The sequence below is a fragment of the Capricornis sumatraensis genome, chromosome 23 (assembly GCF_032405125.1).
Source record: "Capricornis sumatraensis isolate serow.1 chromosome 23, serow.2, whole genome shotgun sequence".
Taxonomy (NCBI): domain Eukaryota; kingdom Metazoa; phylum Chordata; class Mammalia; order Artiodactyla; family Bovidae; genus Capricornis; species Capricornis sumatraensis.
Window position 1 is genome coordinate 23,099,949 of NC_091091.1, and position 18,636 is coordinate 23,118,584.

Here is an 18,636-nt window from a genome sequence, read left to right on the forward strand (position 1 = left end):
AATGGCGGCGGCCAAGAGGAGCTACTCCACATCCGAGATCAGGGGCGGAGGCCAGGAGTAGCTACCCCGCCTCCGAGGTCAGGGGCAGCGGCGGAAGGAGCCACCCCGCGCCCGAGGCCAGGGGCTTCGCACAGAGGAGCCACCCCGCGCCCGAGGCCAGGGCCACGGCGGGAAGGAGCCACCCCACGTCCAAGGAGTGGTGGCTGCGTGGGCACAGGAGGGCCTAGAAGAGCTATCCCACGTTGAAGGTCAGGAAGGGCAGCGGTGAGGAGATACCCCTCATTCAAGGTAAGGAGCAGCGGCTGTGCTTTGCTGGAGCATCCGTGAAGAGATACCCCATGCCCAAGGTAAAAGAAACCCAAGTAAGATAGTAGGTGTTGCAAGAGGGCATCAGAGGGCAGATACACTGAAACCATACTCACAGAAAACTAGTCAATCTAATCACACTAGGACCTCAGCCTTGTCTAACTCAATGAAACTAAGCCATGCCTGCGGGGCAACTCAGGAAGGGCAGATCATGGTGGAGAGGTCTGACAGAATGTGGTCCACTGGAGAAGGGAATGATAAGCCACTTCAGTATTCTTGCCTTGAGAACCCCATGAACAATATGAAAAGGCAAAAGGATAGGATACTGAGAGAGGAACTCCCAGGTCAGTAGGTGCCCAATATGCTACTGGAGATCAGTGGAGAAATAACTCCAGAAAGAATGAAGGGATGGAGCCAAAGCAAAAACAATACCCAGCTGTGGATGTGACTGGTGATAGAAGCAAGGTCCGATGCTGTAAAGAGCAATATTGCATAGGAACCTGGAATGTCAGGTCCATGAATCAAGACAAATTGGAAGTGGTCAAACAAAATATGGCAAGAGTGAATGTCGCATTCTAGGAATCAGTGAACTAAAATGGACTGGAATGGGTGAATTTAACTCAGATGACCATTATATCTACTACTGCGGGCAGGAATCCCTCAGAAGAAAAGGAGTAGCCATCATGGTCAACAAGAGAGTCTGAAATGCAGTACTTGGATGCAATCTCAAAAACGACAGAATGATCTCTGTTCATTTCCAAGGCAAACCATTCAATATCACAGTAATCCAAGTCTATGCCCCAACCAGTAATGCTGAAGAAGCTGAAATTGAGCGGTTACAAGACCTTTTAGAACACCCAAAAAAGATGTCCTTTTCATTATAGGGGACTGGAATGCAACAGCAGGAAGTCAAGAAATACCTGGAGTAACAGGTAAATTTGGCCTTGGAATGCAGAATGAAGCAGGGCAAAGACTAACAGAGTTCTGCCAAGAGAACCCACTGGTCATAGCAAACACCCTCTTCCAACAACACAAGAGAAGACTCTACACATGGACATCACCAGATGGTCAACACCGAAATCAGATTGATTATATTCTTTGCAGCCAAATATGGAGAAGCTCTATACAGTCAGCAAAAACAAGACCGGGAGCTGACTGTGGCTCAGATCATGAACTCCTTATTACTAAATTCAGACTTAAATTGAAGAAAGTAGGGAAAACCGCTAGACCATTCAGGTATGACCTAAGTCAAATCCCTTATGATTATACAATGGAAGTGAGAAATAGATTTAAGGGTCTAGATCTGATAGATAGAGTGCCTGATGAACTATGGAATGAGGTTCGTGACACTGTACAGGAGACAGGGATCAAGACCATCCCCATGGAAACGAAATGCAATAAACCAAAATGGCTGTCTGAGGAGGCCTTACAAATAGCTGTGAAAAGAAGAGAAGTGAAAAACAAAGGAGAAAAGGAAAGATATAAGCATCTGAATGCAGAGTTCCAAAGAATAGCAAGAAGAGATAAGAAAGCCTTCTTCAGCAATCAATGCAAAGAAATAGAGGAAAACAACAGAATGGGAAAGACTAGAGATCTCTTCAAGAAAATTAGAGATACCAAGAGAATATTTCATGCAAAGATGGGCTCGATAAAGGACAGAAATGGTATGGAACTAACAGAAGCAGAAGATATTAAGAAGAGGTGGCAAGAATACACAGAGGAACTGTACAAAAAAGATCTTCATGACCTGAATAATCACGATGGTGTGATCACTCATCTAGAGCCAGACATCCTGGAATGTGAAGTCAAGTGGGCCTTAGAAAGCATCACTATGAACAAAGCTAGTGGAGGTGATGGAATTCCAGTTGAGCTATTTCAAATCCTGAAAGATGATGCTGTGAAAGTGTTGCAATCAATATGCCAGCAAATTTGGAAAATTCAGCAGTGGCCACAGGACTGGAAAAGGTCAGTTTTCATTCTAATCCCAAAGAAAGGCAATGCCAAAGAATGCTCAAACTACCACACAATTGCACTCATCTCACATGCTAGTAAAGTAATGCTCAACATTCTCCAAGCCAGGCTTCAGGAATACGTGAACCGTGAACTTCCTGATGTTCAAGCTGGTTTTAGAAAAGGCAGAGGAACCAGAGATCAAATTGCCAACATCCGCTGGATCATCAAAAAAGCAAGAGAGTTCCAGGAAAACATCTATTTCTGCTTTATTGACTATGCCAAAGCCTTTGACTGTGTGGATCACAATCAACTGTGGAAGATTCTGAGAGAGATGGGAATACCACACCACCTGACCCGCCTCTTGAGAAATCTGTATGCAGGTCAGGAAGCAACAGTTAGAACTGGACATGGAACAACAGACTGGTTCCAAATAGGAAAAGGAGTACGTCAAGGCTGTATATTGTTACCCTGCTTATTTAACTTCTATGCAGAGTACATCATGAGAAACGCTGGACTGGAAGAAACACAAGCTGGAATCAAGATTGCCGGGAGAAATATCAATAACCTCAGATATGCAGATGACACTGCCCTTATGGCAGAAAGTGAAGAAGAACTAAAAAGCTTCTTGATGAAAGTGAAAGAGGAGAGTCAAAAAGTTGGCTTAATGCTCAACATTCAGAAAACGAAGATCATGGCATCTGGTCCCATCACTTCATGGGAAATAGATGGGCAAACAGTGGAAACAGTGTCAGACGTTATTTTTTGGGGCTCCAAAATCACAGCAAATGGTGACTGCAGCCATGAAATTAAAAGATGCATACTCCTTGGAAGAAAAGTTATAACCAACCTAGATAGCATATTTAAAAGCAGAGACATTACTTTGCCGACTAAGGTCCATCTAGTCAAGGCTATGATTTTTCCAGTGGTCATGTATGGATGTGAGAGTTGGACTGTGAAGAAGGCTGAGTGCCGAAGAATTGATGCATTTGAACTGTGGTGTTGGAGAAGGCTCTTGAGAGTCCCTTGGACTGCAAGGAGATCCAACCAGTCCATTCTGAAGGAGATCAGCCCTGGGATTTCTTTGGAAGGAATGATGATAAAGCTGAAACTCCAGTACTTTGGCCACCTCATGCGAAGAGTTGACTCATTGGAAAAGACTGTGATGCTGAGAGGGATTGGGGGCAGGAGGAGAAGGGGACGACAGAGGATGAGATGGCTGGATGGCATCACTGACTCGATGTACATGAGTCTGAGTGAACTCCGGGAGTTGGTGATGGACAGGGAGGCCTGGCATGCTGCAATTCATGGGGTAGCAAAGAGATGGACACGACTATGCGACTGAACTGAACTGAACTGAACTGAACTGAGGAGAAAAGGGAAGAGGTTCAGTTTTAGAAGATGAAGAGTTATGGGGAATGATAGTGGTGATGCCTACATTGCAGTGTGAATGTATTTAGTACCACTGAACACACACTTAAAAATGGTTAAGATAGTAGATTTTATGTTATCTGTATTTTAGCACAATAAAAAGTCGGTATGTCAACAACCTGTGCTGTCTAAAGGCTCTATGTCCTAGATGAACTGGAGAAAAGAACAAATCCTTTCTTTAAATGGAATTTAGATTCTGTCTTACCATTTTCCTTGCAACTGAAGTGTATCTGCCAAAAAAGAAAATAAAATTCTCAACTATCTCCAATTCCCCATTTACTTGGGGACACTGCAGTCCTCACAGTTACCACCCACCCTCCTTACCGTGAAAGCAAGTTATTATGTGAAAGTTCCCATTGCTCCCATATGGAGCAATGCAAGATCCCATACACATTCTGTGCAGCTGCTTCTAACTAACCATGCTTAGAGGCCACCATCCTCTTCTAGGGCCCTAGACACCTACTGATTTTTTCCAGCACTGCCCAAATGAAAAAGAGTCATAATCACCCTTGAAGAAATCTCAGTTAATGAGACCATGTCTCAGTGGAGCCATCTGATGTATAACCAAGAACTTTACTTTCTGCTCAAATGAGGGAAAAAACACTAAGAGACTTGTCCTGCTCACTCAAGATCCAGGGAATGATGATACCTTATGAAATTAAATGACACTTTCCTACACAACCAGTACAGGCAGCACACCAAAAGCACAACTACTCTTTCGTCTGCCTTTTTTAGTTGACAAGATGCTAATGGGCCTACGAGAGTTGACATTTCTCTGGATGGGAAGTGCCTTTTTGTGCAGAGAAAAGAACAGAGATTTCTCACTCTTTTAGGTGGGAATCTTTTTCTCCTTCTAACAGGCTAAACTTGTTAGAAATTCTTATCTTTTGCTTCTGCCAAGATTCTAAGAGAAAGATTCAAAATAGTATAAATTTTAGATTTAGCCAAATGTGGTGATTTGAAGGAAAAAAAGGTTTCCTGGCATTCTTAGTCTGCCCTGGGGCTTCGTATACTACTATACAGGATCTTCCATAACAAAATTATGAAAAGAGAGAAACACCTTCAAATGCTCCCACATTAGAACATTCTAACTTTAAGAAGAACTGATTATCCACAGAAGAAAGAAGCCTCCATATTTTTGCACATGGAAGTTAGAGCAGTCTTAATTAGGCACATCAAGCCTAGAATACATCTTGTAACAGATTCCCCTAAATCAGAGAAAATTTGGGGAAAAAAAGAAGAACAATTTAAAAAGCAATTTTAAGAACAAAATAGCAATAGCAGCTGCCAAAATTCCTCTTGCCATATACTCTAGCTGTTTACTGCTATGTTCTTCCCCACCTGCATACTCTCTTCCAAACTTAAAGCAGCAATATCGTAGTTATGTAAGATGTCACCATTGGAGGAATCTGGGTGAAGGGTACAAAAACTCTCTGTACTATTTATGCAACTTCCTGTGAGTCTATAACTATATAAAAATACAAAGTTTAAAAAAGTAACCAAACTAAACGAAGCAGACAATTAAAAACTCAAAGGATAGTTTCCCCAAATCAGGAGGGGCTAGCAAACTGTCAAAGCTATACCCATACAAGAACTGCCAGCTGTATCTACTGCTCAGGTCAGTCTTTCTCCTCAAAACTTCCAGGCCTATATAACACCTACAGTATTATAATAAGCATGCAATGAAAGCTCTCAATTCCCAGTCTCAAGGTGTACCTAACCATGAAGCCACAAACTTCTGTCAGTGATGAGTGTGCCAGCTGGATCCAGAAAGCTGTGACACTCTCTGAGTTTTCTATTTTTCCCAGTAGGTATCTGAAAGGTCAGGCCAAGTACAATTTCTCTCTTTTTCACAAAGCTGTGAATGCTTTGGATGCTATTTAGCACAGTGAAGCTGAACAGATTGTTTTGGGGGCTTTGGGGGCCTCTCTTCCTGCAGAGAGGCAAATGTTGCCTAGTGATCTGCTTCTGAGCATAGGAGTCAGGAACTCTAAGTTCTGATCATGACTATTTAGTGTCTGGTTTCCATGATCCTTAGCAAGTCACTTATCCTTCTATACACTCCCCAACAAATGGTGATAAAAATAATGACTTATCACCCAGATATGTGGCAGAGTGAAAGGGTAAGAAGGACCGTGATCCACAGATATATGCCAAATATAAAATGCCAACATAAACTTGTCTTTAAATCAACCTGTTTTCAGACTGTGGAAAGCTACACTATTTAAACTCAGGCTGGCTCCCCAATGCCCCTTCTGCCTGCAATGGAAGTAAAATAAGCTGACTCCATGAAGTTCTCCGTTCAAGTATTTCCCTCTCCAACAACTATATGCTTCTCTCTAAACATTCTGCCCATTCCTTGCTTAATGGCTTAGAAACTAAGTTTCCATTTTCACTTGGTTAAAAGCAATCCATGTGTCTGGAGGTAAGGAAGAAAGTGACAAAGGAAAGAGAAATTATCCACCACTCCCTTTCATACCAACAATTCAAATAAAAAGGTGATGAAGTCAGCTCAAAGGACACATGAAAACAAATATTCTAATACTATTTTTTTTGAAGTCCAAACACAACATTGTGCTGCCTTAAGAGAATGCTGACTCATCATCAATGGAAATTTGATATACCGATTCATCCATTTATTTATTCACTCAAATGTTTTCTGAGCCCCTGTTACAAGAAGGCAATGGCACCCCACTCCAGTGTTCTTGCCTGGAGAATCCCAGGGACGGGGGAGCCTGGTGGGCTGCCATCTATGGGGTCACACAGAGTCGGACATGACTGAAGTGACTTGGCAGCAGCAGCAGTGCTCTGGGAATAAGTCAATGATTAAAACTCAGGCCCTGCCCTCCAGGAATTTTTTTTAAGAGGAAAAACAGATAATTTAAGCAAATCATTGTACAGTCATGTGCAAACACAGCATAACAATGTGATATGCTAAAACAGAAGCCCAAAGTTCTGTGAGAATAACAGGAAACCAATCATAGTGACCAACATTGGTCTTTAGTCTCAAGTTCAGAGATAAAACTAAAGTTCCCAGGAGGAATGCAATACAATCAGTAAATAAAGAAAAACTATCTAACCAAATATAAAGATGTTTCTGAAGACAGAATTGGAAGGCCAATCGCGAAAATTAAGACAGCGATTCTTCCCCTCACCCCCTTTGGATTCCAACTTGAGACTTTTTTTGGCTTGTATTTGATTTTTTCTTTATTTTTTTTTACATTTATTTTTAATTGGAGGATAATTTCTTTTACAATGTTGTGCTGGTTTCTGCCATATATCAACATGAATCTGTCATGGAAAGACTAAGATGCTTAACATTGGATCATGGATAGGCTTCAGAAGAAGGTCTATGAACTCTCTGAAATTATATGCAAAATCTATGTGCAAATGGACATTTTTCTGGATACAAAGATATCTTTCATTATATTCTCAAAAGCAAAGAACTATTTCACTAGGATCTCACCCTAAAACTCAGTTTTCTATCTTTATCAGAGGAGCATTTTAAGACCTAATCTTTTACTCAAAATAGGAAGTCTGCGTAGCCTAGAGGCCAGAGAAGAGCTTTTGAACTTCCCATAACTTGGTGGAAAACAGTGACTGCTGAAAATAGGGTAATGAGAAAGACAAGACTTTTTCCTTTCTATATTCAAGTTGAGGTTAGCCTAAATATATTTCCACATATACTCAGATACCATGGTGACAGGCATCACATAAATAGACCACGGCAGCAGGGAGTAGGTCAGGGATTACATCAGTAAAACCAACATATCAGGCAGGATTAAAGCCCCAACTAACATAGCTGACTCCTCCTTATCATAAAACCAAACCTGAAAACTCCATATAGGAATTTGGAGGGGGATCCCTGGCTACTTCCCCAATAAGAAAGAGGTAGTCAAACAGTGTAAGAATAAAAATAACCACTCAAAGTGCAGTGAGACTAAACACTCTCATTCCAAAATAAAAGGCACTTGCCATCCATGCTTCCTGGGCACCTGAGGTCTCTCATGTGTCTGACCTAACAACACATGCCTTACCAGTTTTATGTGTAAGTAAAATTAAACTGAAGTTTGCAGCACATATATGGGCAAGCTTCTGTATACATAAGCGTATTTGCCATGATGAGTTTCAGATCCCTCCCTCAAATCTATACGTCTAGAAGGCAAAGAAAGAATGAAAACATGGGCAAACTGACATATGAGGGGTATTACCAGCCAAGGAGTGGGTGGATCCACCATAGACACATTTATATTCACTGATTACAATATTATACGTTATTACGGGCTCTGATGCATCAGATGTAGTCTAGTATTTTGCAGCTTTCCTTAATACCTGCTGCTCTGCATCTCACTATATATACTCCATGTATGAACACAGGGAGTCATGTTCCAGGAGGGCTCACCCAGTCTACCTAGAAAAGGAGCTAATCTCACCTGGCAGAGAACTCCAGTACAAACGCCTATGCCTGGAACAAGCAGCCATCCAAGCCTCATGAATGACACTCATATACACCTCCTCTCAACCTATCAAGGGCTTTAGCATGTCAATCAGTCCTGAGATAGCAAATAATTATACACAGAGCTAAACATGACATAAAGTACTCAAAGAAATAAAGTCAATACAGGATAAAGACTGATCTCTTGCTTCACAGTTTCTCACCAGAATAGGGAAAGCTAAGATCCAGAAAAGATAAATATAAAAGACTTTTAAAATCTCTTTAAAAGATAATTGCCTCTTTAAATCAAAATGATGGAAATGTATTTTGGGGTTTATAAAATACATAAAAGGTAAACGTATGACAACAGCAGCACAAAGGACAGAATGCAAGAGAGTAAGAGGTTACAGAACCCTAGGACTGAGGGAGACAGATGAGGGTGAACAGGAGAAGGCAATGGAAAAGAAAACAGAAGAGGAGAAAATGAGGAAGAGGACAACTGATGACAAGGATAGGAGAAAAGCCAAAGAGCTTCCAGGGCAAGAGGAAGGAGAGCTAGGGGAGAAAATAGAGGTGATAGAATAAAAGAGAAAACAAAACCAGAAGAGAATCAAAAGCAGGTGAAATAACTACTACCATCAACTCTTTAGTACTACAATGTGTAACTTCATCCCAGTTAGAGACACAAACCATCTGTACTTGTTACACTAATGTCCAGAGATTTACATCATTTTTGTGTTTTCTCTTTAATTCTAAATTTTAAAATTAACCATACAACTAATTAATCATACAACTAATGCACAGGCAACCAAATAGTCCTTTATATTAAAAAGAATTGTTCCAACCTAAGAAATTCCAACTTTAGTCATTTCAATCTTTTGATCTCTCTTTAGCTTTTCTGACATTCTCTCAATCTTGAACTCTCACATAATCATACTCTTCTCCTAAAATATCAAAATGCCACTATTGCCACTTAGCGTTATTATCCTACTCCCCCTTCACCACCACAGGCAGTAACTGCAAATTTGCTAATCCATTAATTAAAGATCTCTACTTCCCATTATGAAGGACTAAATTTAGAAAGCCAAATTGGGTTGGGAGGAAACCACGTGTCACAACAAGTGAGATGAATTCCATGGGCAGGGGTGGGGTTACTGGCCCGTTTCTCACAAAGCCTCTGACACTCACACACACTTCTCTGCTCAGAATACAGAGAAGCTCTCCCAAGGGTGGGGCAACAATTTTCCACTATAATCATCTGGAGAAGATTTTATTGTACTATCAGGTCACAAAAGCCACAGGACCTATCAGCAAGCAAATGCCTCAGGAAACATGTCTCCTCTGCTTTTCTGAAACCTCCAATTTAGATGCACAAAAGTAAGGGGTGGCAAGCCAGTATTAATTGTACCCTTAGAGAAGAGCCACTCTTTCCCCCCACAGGGGTGGCAGTGACTTTACTGGGCTACCAAATGGATACAAAGACAAAAGTAAACACTGTAATTTGCTGTTTTTGTCTCTGGCACAGGGGGAGTGGTAAAACTAACACTGTCTGTAAACAGTAATAATGCCAGATGTAACACAAAGAACAGGGTTTCCCCCATCTCTCCACCCCCTCCCCACACCCTCTCCCTAAGACATTCCTCCTGAGATTACTCATCCCCAGGAAACACACAGAAGCCTCCCTATAGTCCATATGCTGTTACCAAATGGAACCAAGAGAGAATCCAAGTTTGTACTGACTCCTCAATGGAAGAATCAATGGAACTCAAGAAATATTTAACTGTTTCTGCCAGCTGACAAAAAAATACAGGGAGAAGGAACAAGAGAGAAAGTATAAAATATATATATATGTGACATGGCCATGTTTGGATTATAACAAGGCTGAAATGACAAAAAGAAGAGTTGAAAATACAAGTATTCTAAACAAACTAAAAAGTTTGTTTGATTGTCTGTTTTAAATTCATCTATGCCCAGGAATAGGGGCTTATAAAAGATGTAGGAAAAGATGATGAATTCAAAAGAGAAAGTTACCTGACCAGAGCTCCCGCCAGGTATAATGCAGGCGTACTCTACACTTCTTCTGATAGCAAAGTAGTTTATGTACTACCTGAATGCAGCGCCTGGAACAGAAAAAGAAAAACTGGAATAAGTCTAAAGTTACAGTGCAACTCAACACAGATACCCTTTCTTTAACAAGGCAACTTTTGCTAAGATCACAAACAACACTGGATATGAATCTGTACACATGGGAAAGAAAGGAACTTCTGCAACTTTCTCGTGGATAAAAGCCCCACCCCCAAACACACACAACGCTATTTGTGCTAATTCCTCTATCTCTAGAAAAAGGGAGTTATAACCACATCTAAGTCAGTATTCAATTAGGCACTACTTTTACCATTCCCTTGAGTATCTTTCCTCAGAGGAAGAATCCACCATGAACCAAAATGAGACTACATTCGAGACTGCAAACATGGGATGCAAAGATGTAAAATTTAAGAACTTAAGACTTTAGATCCATTTAAATGTTTTTAATGTAAATCAAATTTTAAATAATATTTAAATTTTGATTTACATTAAAGGTTAAATTAACAATTCAGTTCTTCGGTTGCACTAACCACACATATCAAGAACTCAGAAGTCACGTGTGCCTAGTGGCTACTACATTGGACAACACAGAAAAACAGAACATTTTTATAATCACAAAAATTATACTGGCAGTGATATTCTAGATCACTGGACTATTAAACATTATTCACATCCCAACGACAAAAAATGCTTTTAAGAATATTTCCAAATAAACTGAAAAATGGAAGACATTTTTAAACATTGTAAACGTAACAAAAAAATGTTTTTTCATCTCTGACTGGGGAAGAATTCTGAAAGCTTAAAAAGCTATGAGTGAATGTATAAAGGAAAATATTGATAAAATTTACTTCCTAAAAATAAAAATCTTGGGACTTCCCTGGTGGTCCAGTGGTTAAGAATCCACCTGCCAATGCAGGGGATGTAGGTTCGATCCCTGGTTGGGGAACTAAGATCCCACATGCTGTGGCACAACTAAGCCCATGGGCCACAACTACTGAGCCCACATGCCACAACTAGAGAGGAACACAACAAAAGGTCCTGCAGAAATGTTTTGCATGATGCAATGAAGATCCCATGCACCGCAACTAAGACCCAACTGCAGCCAAAATAAATTTTTTTTTTATTTTTCTTTTTTTTAACTTTTTATTTTTACTTTATTTTACAATACTGTATTGGTTTTGCCATACATTGACATGAATCCACCATGGGTGTACATGCGATCCCAAATATGAACCCCCCTCCCACCTCCCTCCCCATAACATCCCTCTGGGTCATCCCCGTGCACCAGCCCCAAGCATGCTGTATCCTGCATCAGACATAGACTGGTGATTCGATTCTTACATGACAGTATACATGTTTCAATGCCATTCTCCCAAATCATTCCACCCTCTCCCTCTCCCTCTGAGTCCAAAAGTCTGCTATACACATCTGTGTCTTTTTTGCTGTCTTGCATACAGGGTCATCATTGCCATCTTTCTAAATTCCATATATATGTGTTAGTATACTGTATTGGTGTTTTTCTTTCTGGCTTACTTCACTCTGTATAATCGGCTCCGGTTTCATCCATCTCATCAGAACTGATTCAAATGTATTCTTTTTAACGGCCGAGTAATACTCCATTGTGTATATGTACCACAGCTTTCTTATCCATTCATCTGCTGATGGACATCTAGGTTGTTTCCATGTCCTGGCTATTATAAACAGTGCTGCAATGAACATTGGGGTACACGTGTCTCTTTCAATTCTGGTTTCCTCAGTGTGTATGCCCAGCAGTGGGATTGCTGGGTCATATGGCAGTTCTATTTGCAATTTTTTAAGGAATCTCCACACTGTTTTCCATAGTGGCTGTACTAGTTTGCATTCCCACCAACAGTATAGGAGGGTTCCCTTTTCTCCACACCCTCTCCAGCATTTATTGCTTGCAGATTTTTGGATCGCAGCCATTCTGACTGGTGTGAAGTGGTACCTCACTGTGGTTTTGATTTGCATTTCTCTAATAATGAGTGATGTTGAGCATCTTTTCATGTGTTTGTTAGCCATCTGTATGTCTTCTGTGCCAGTACCACACTGTCTTGATGACTGTGGCTTTGTAGTAGAGCCTGAAGTCAGGCAAGTTGATTCCTCCGGTTCCATTCTTCTTTCTCTATCTTTTCTTTTTTTTTTTTTAAGCTGGTTTTTATTTTTTTATTCTTACATGTGTTCCCAAACATGAACCCCCCTCCCACCTCCCTCCCCACCATTCTTCTTTCTCAAGACTGCTTTGGCTATTTGAGGTTTTTTGTATTTCCATACAAATCTTGAAATTATTTGTTCTAGTTCTGTGAAAAATATCGCTGGTAGCTTGACAGAGGTTGCATTGAATTTGTAAATTGCTTTGGGAAGTATACTCATTTTCACTATATTGATTCTTCCAATCCATGAACATGGTATATTTCTCCATCTATTAGTGTCCTCTTTGATTTCTTTCATCAGTGTTTTATAGTTTTCTATATATAGGTCTTCAGTTTCTTTAGGTAGATATATTCCTAAGTATTTTATTCTTTTCATTGCAATGGTGAATGGAACTGTTTCCTTAATTTCTTTTTCTACTTTCTCATTATTAGTGTATAGGAATGCATTTCTTTAAAAGCCTTTAAAGTAAATTTGAAAAAATAAAAACCTCGTTTGATTAAAAAAGTTGTAATGATTAAAATTAAAAGCCAAATATGGGAAATTATTTGCAACAAATGACATGAAATGGTTATTATGCTTAATACATATGAGTTTATATAAAATGATAAGAAAAAATAACAACACACCTAATAAGAAAGATGGGCAAAGGAAATGGACAACAAATCCCTCCATCCCCAAAAAGAGGAAAAATATGGAAAGTTAACATTTTCCTATAATTTTCAATTTCACCTTAAAAAGGTACATTAAAACAAGATTCTGTGGGTTTTTTTTTGGGGGGGGGAGGGGGCGGGCACCTGTGTGGCTGCAGGCTCTTAGTTCCCCAACCAGGGCTAGAGCCCATTCCCCCTGCAGTGGAAGTGTAGAATCTTAACCACTGACTGGCAGGGAACTCCCCAACAAGATTCTGTTTCTGCAAACCAAATTAATATAGATTTTAATGCTAACAGCTAAAGGTATGAACAACCCAAATGTCTATCAACTAATTAATGGATAAATGAAATGATGTTGTACACCCAAACAATGGAATATTACTCGGCCATAAAAAGAAACACTGTAACATGGATAAAATCCTGGAAGTATGCTAAGTAAAAGGTCAGTCATGAAAGATCACATAATATATAATTTCATTTACATAAAATGTCCAAAATAGGCAGATATAGAGACAGAAAGTAGACTGGGGGTGGGAGGAAAGAGGCCCAAGTCTTAGAACATATTTCTCTGAAGCTCCAAGCTCATCACACAAACCAAAAGATTCACAGGAAACTGTCAGACCTATCTTCATTCGTTCCATAAATACTGACTGCAAACCAAATGAAGATCTAGCACTTAAGTCTTACCAAAACTAAACTGTTAAGTTCTGGAAATTAGATCTAGATAGTCTGCTAGTTTCAGGCAAATAAAGAGGCTCTTTCTCCCGAAACTCTTCTGACACCAAAGAATTAAGCAAAGAAAACAGAAATAAGCCAGGCAAAAGGGTGCAGCAAAAAGTGGCTTCTCCACATCTAATATGCCGCAGTTGAAATTCAGCTGAATGACAATACTTCTAGAGGTGAGAGTAAGACTTGCTCAGGTTCTGGGGTTTTAATATGAGACAGAGTATCCTGAGATCTACTAACTTCAGCAGACATCATCTCAATATGTAGAATGTCAATCTGACAGCTCATGAAATCAAGCAAAAATGGTGACAGCTAATTTTTTGGGCCTCTTAGCAGAGGGCAAAAGAAAAAGAGGTTAAAAAAAAAACCAACAACCCCACCACCACCACCAACAGCAACAACAAAAGCACGACAAACTTCCCTTTATGGAGTGAGACACAAGGACATTTAAGTGCCTGACAACATATCAAAGACACAAATGAAGAGGTAAGTTAAAGTCCAGCAAGTTTTCAAAATAATTCCAATAATGGAATGGGCCCGCACTGCTACCTCACTAGCCTATTCTACTTGCCTCATTATTCGCATCTCTGTTCTTTCCATTCCTCTTAGTTCTAAGTGGTCTTACAGGAGACTTTCAGACAGAATTTTATAAGAGGACTAAGTGACAGAGATCTCTCTTAAAAGACTTCAGTATATATTAAAAATATTTTACAAACCAGACAAATATAAATATATAAATATATATAACAAAACTTTTAAATAATTCCCTTTTATTCTCTAAACAGAGTATAGAAAATACAGAATGGTGGCTCAGACAGAAAAGAATCTGCCTACAATGCAGGAGACCCAGGTTCGATCCCTGGGTTGGGAAGATTCCCCAGAGAAGGAAATGAATGGCAACCCCCTCCAGTATTCTTGCCTGGAGAATTTCATGGATAGAGGAGCCCAATGGGCTACACTCCATGGGGTCACAAAGAGTCGGACATGACTGAGCGATTAACACATTCTCTAAATAAACTGTATCAAAACCACTTACAAAGTGATATAAATTGTAGTGTAAATCTTCCTAATACTTTCCAAAACATTTGTTGATTCTTAGAAATTGTGGTGTGATCTCCCATGTGATGCAGCTGTCAGTAGCTACAGGATGCCCTCGTTTGAGCCATGATTTAACTCAGGAAAATACAAACTATTCTACTAATTTGCCATTAAACTGATAGTCATTAGGTCTCTCCCTGGGGCTGAAACTGGTGCTGCAGCCAGCAAGGGTGGCTGGCCACCGTCCATGCATGACCACCCACACACAGAACATTCCTGGACACCAGCACTTTTCACATGTCCTATATCTGGACAGCTGTACCCTGTCTCTGTTGACAACATCCTCCCAGCACTGAGCCACTGTGGAGCAGCAGTGAGACACTACCTATGTTACCACACTCTGCTGCCAGCCCCCTCTGGTTCAAAGGCTTTTTATATCCACTCCAGGCTCCGTTCCTTTTCCTGAAGCCACCCAACAAGGGACATTATTTGCCTTGTGGTCTCAGTAACTTATATTAGTTACCAAACAGAACGCAAATGTTAAGAACTGCTATGATCTTAAAGATATGCTGGGTGAATGACTCCAAACTGACAGCTTAGGACATTTCTTTTATGCATGTAGCAGTTTCCTATTTTAACACAAGACAGTTCCACTTTAACTTGAAACTCTTCTTGTGGGGTCTCCTGAAGTCTCTACCCAAAGGTCTGAGAATTCCTCATTTAGAAAGAGTCCAAGTTTTCCACATAGGAGTAATTTAAAGGAGAGTTTTCTCTCCTCAGAGACCATTTCCCCTAACTCCCAATCCTGTGCCAGCAGTAGGGGTTGGCAGCAAGAATCAAAGAGTAGCAGCCAGAAAAGGAAATTAATTGGTTGGGTTTTCCTACCCCTTACTGCTCCAGGCAAAACTTCCTTTTTTTTTTTTTCCTGTATAAGCACCTTTCTCCATTATTACTTTACCTACAGTATTCACACACAGATATGAAACTATTTTGTTTCTGACCCAGATTCTGGCTTGAGTATTAAGTCTTTCCATATTCCGTATTGCTTCATATTTCACCAGGAGGATTACAAACTTATCTGAAATGACAGAAATTTATTTTACTTTCAATTTCTCATTGTGCTGTATGCTGCTGAAAAGCAGTATATTATGAGAAGTGAGAGCAGCACCTTGGCCTGGTGCCCAGCTGGGAGCAGATAAGTTCACCTAAAAAGGACTTGACACTCCAAATGCCAGAAACTGGAAAGAGGGCTGGAAGTGGGGGAGGCAGATATGGAAATATGCCCAGGGGTAGTAATGGAGAAAGTGAATTCAGCCTGAAGGTGGGACCTTCTGCCTAGCCTCTGTCAGCTTGATGCCTCATTATCTTCTCCATCTTCCCTAACCTCAGGACATTCAATTAGGAAGCAGGTGGAAAAGGAACTGAGAAAGCAAAGCAAAGCAAAAAAAAAAAAAAAATGGCAGGAACCAGGGGGAAGAGGGAAGATCAGGTTCACTGGCTGGGATGTGAGGGTTTGGGTAGACAGATAGGTATCCATAACTGAACACAGTCTTATGTCATCCCCACCTTAACTGTTACCCATCATCTACTTAGTTCAGGTAACACTTTTTCTACTCTCTTGTCCTTCCCCCATGCACCCTACACTCTAATCCTCTTGAATTTCTTTCTATTCTCCAAAGTAGGCCACACTATCAAGTCCCCAAGCTTTTGAACATGCTGGTCCCCTGCTTGGGGTGTTGCTCCCCACTCCTCTGCATACAAAACCTGCCTACTATTTCTTCATTACTCAGGAGAAGCACAGCCTTCTCTGATGCCCCAGTGAGTATTAGTCACCCTGTACAAATCTTTTCTTTGTCATTTATCATAGTAGTACTTAAGAAAGAGTACAGTCTCTAAGACAGACTTGAGCTTGAATCTTGGTGATGCAATGTATATATGCAACTATGGTAGCCCACAAGATGGCCCCCAATGGACCCCAACTCCTGGGATTCACATCCTTATGGAGTCCCTTCCAACACTGCTTTAGGCTTGGTCTGTGAGACCAACAGAAATGGTACGTCATTTGAGATTAGGTTATAAAAGACCCTAAGGCTTCCATCTTGTGCTCTCACTCTCCTTTACTTTCTCTCTTGAATTGCTTGCTTTGGAGAAAGTCAGCTGTCATGTCAAACAACCCACATGGCTAGGAACTGAGAACCAACGACCTTGTTAAGTGAGCTTTGAAGCAATTCTCCAGCCCCAGTAGAGCCCCAGTAAAGCTAACATGGGCTTCCTTGGTGGCTTAGAGGTTAAAGTGTCTGCCTGGAATGCAGGAGACCTGGGTTCGATCCCTGGGTCAGGAAGATCCCTTGGAGAAGGAAATGGCAACCCACTCCAGTACTCTTGCCTGGAGAATCCCATAGAGGGAGGAGCCTGGTAGGCTACAGTCCATGGGGTCGCAAAGAGTTGGACATGACTGAGCGACTTCACCTCACCTCACCTCACCTCAAAGCTAATATACTGACTGAGGCCTATCAAACCCTATACTGAAAACTGCTACTGGATCACTGAGCCACAGAAACTATGAAGTAATAAATGTCTGCTTTAAACCCCTATGTTTTGGAGCAGCTTGTTACACAGCAATAGATAATACACCTGACAAGGGGTGGGAACAACTTAGGATTTACTGTAAGAAAACTTGGGTTCAAGTCCAGACACTGGTGCTTACTAACAGAATAATCCAACCTTCAGAGCCTCAGTTTCCTTCCTTGGAAAATAAGTAAACTAAGACAATAATAATATATTACAAAAAGAAAAAAAAAAACTATATACTAGAACATAAGATAATTAAGTAAAAATAAAGCCTGTAGCAAAACAAATATAATCCTTGAGGTGCTGACGTTCAGCAATCCCATCTAAAATAAGCAGAAAATTCCGGGAGATGGTGATGGACAGGGAAACCTGGCGTGCTGCGATTCATTGGGTCGCAAAGAGTCGGACACGACTGAGCGACTGAACTGAACTGAACTGAAGCTTGCTGTGCACCAAACTTCTCTCTTACTTGAAAAAGTGGAGGTACTAATTCTATTGTCAGACTGAATCCAGATGTGTTTTAAGGAATAAAGAAAATTCATATACTTGAGATCACACTAACATGGCACAGCTGTTCCTAGGCATTAATGAAAAGAATGCTAAAAGAGCAAAGAAGCGAGAAAGCCTAAAGGCTTAATCTTTATTAAAATATGAAGACTTTCAGATGTTTCTAGTTATACTGGTTGTAAAGAATTGTGACAGACAATCAGATCTCCTCGAGAGGCAGGAGACTCCCAGCCAGGCCACTATATATACACAATCTAACTAGCCAGCAGAATCCTGACTAGGTTGCTAGTACAATGTAGGCTAAGACTGAACCAAAAGATCTCTCTCTCTGGCCTTTCCCTACCTTCTAAATGCTGCTGACTCCTTTGATGCCAAGGTCTAGGGATGACTAAGTGGGTTGCTGGTATTCCATGTTTGGATACAAGAGTCACCCATGATCTCTGCTTCAACATATCAGCCCTATTCTTCATGCAGTGTGCCTAAAAGTGATAATGAAGATATGTGGTTTGTGCTTTCCCCTCTTTCTGGAAAAATGTATAAACCCAGGCCATAAAACACTCCCTGACACTTCTCTGCATATATATGTGCTTTTCCTGAAGTGAAGTATACATAAAAATTTTGTGACTATTAAACTTCTTACACTTAATTCTATAAAATAGATTTGTACACATTAAATGAACCATGGTACTTACACATAAAGATCCATAGGAAACTCCTTCATCATGTGTGTTACAATAAACTCCACCATCAGGTCTGAATGGGAAA

At 40.5% G+C, this 18,636-nt stretch overlaps 1 protein-coding gene across 1 annotated transcript in view; it reads right to left on the reverse strand.

Moving 5' to 3' along the window:
* The window catches only part of ARMH3 (armadillo like helical domain containing 3), a 173,929-nt gene that overhangs the window by 109,126 nt on the left and 46,167 nt on the right, over nucleotides 1–18,636 (reverse strand). Inside the window, exons 19-20 of the mRNA XM_068961474.1 lie at nucleotides 18,564–18,624; nucleotides 10,154–10,242 (exon numbers count right to left, since the gene is read on the reverse strand). Of these exons, the coding sequence (XP_068817575.1) occupies nucleotides 10,154–10,242; nucleotides 18,564–18,624 (150 nt within the window). The remainder of the gene's footprint in view (nucleotides 1–10,153; nucleotides 10,243–18,563; nucleotides 18,625–18,636) is intronic.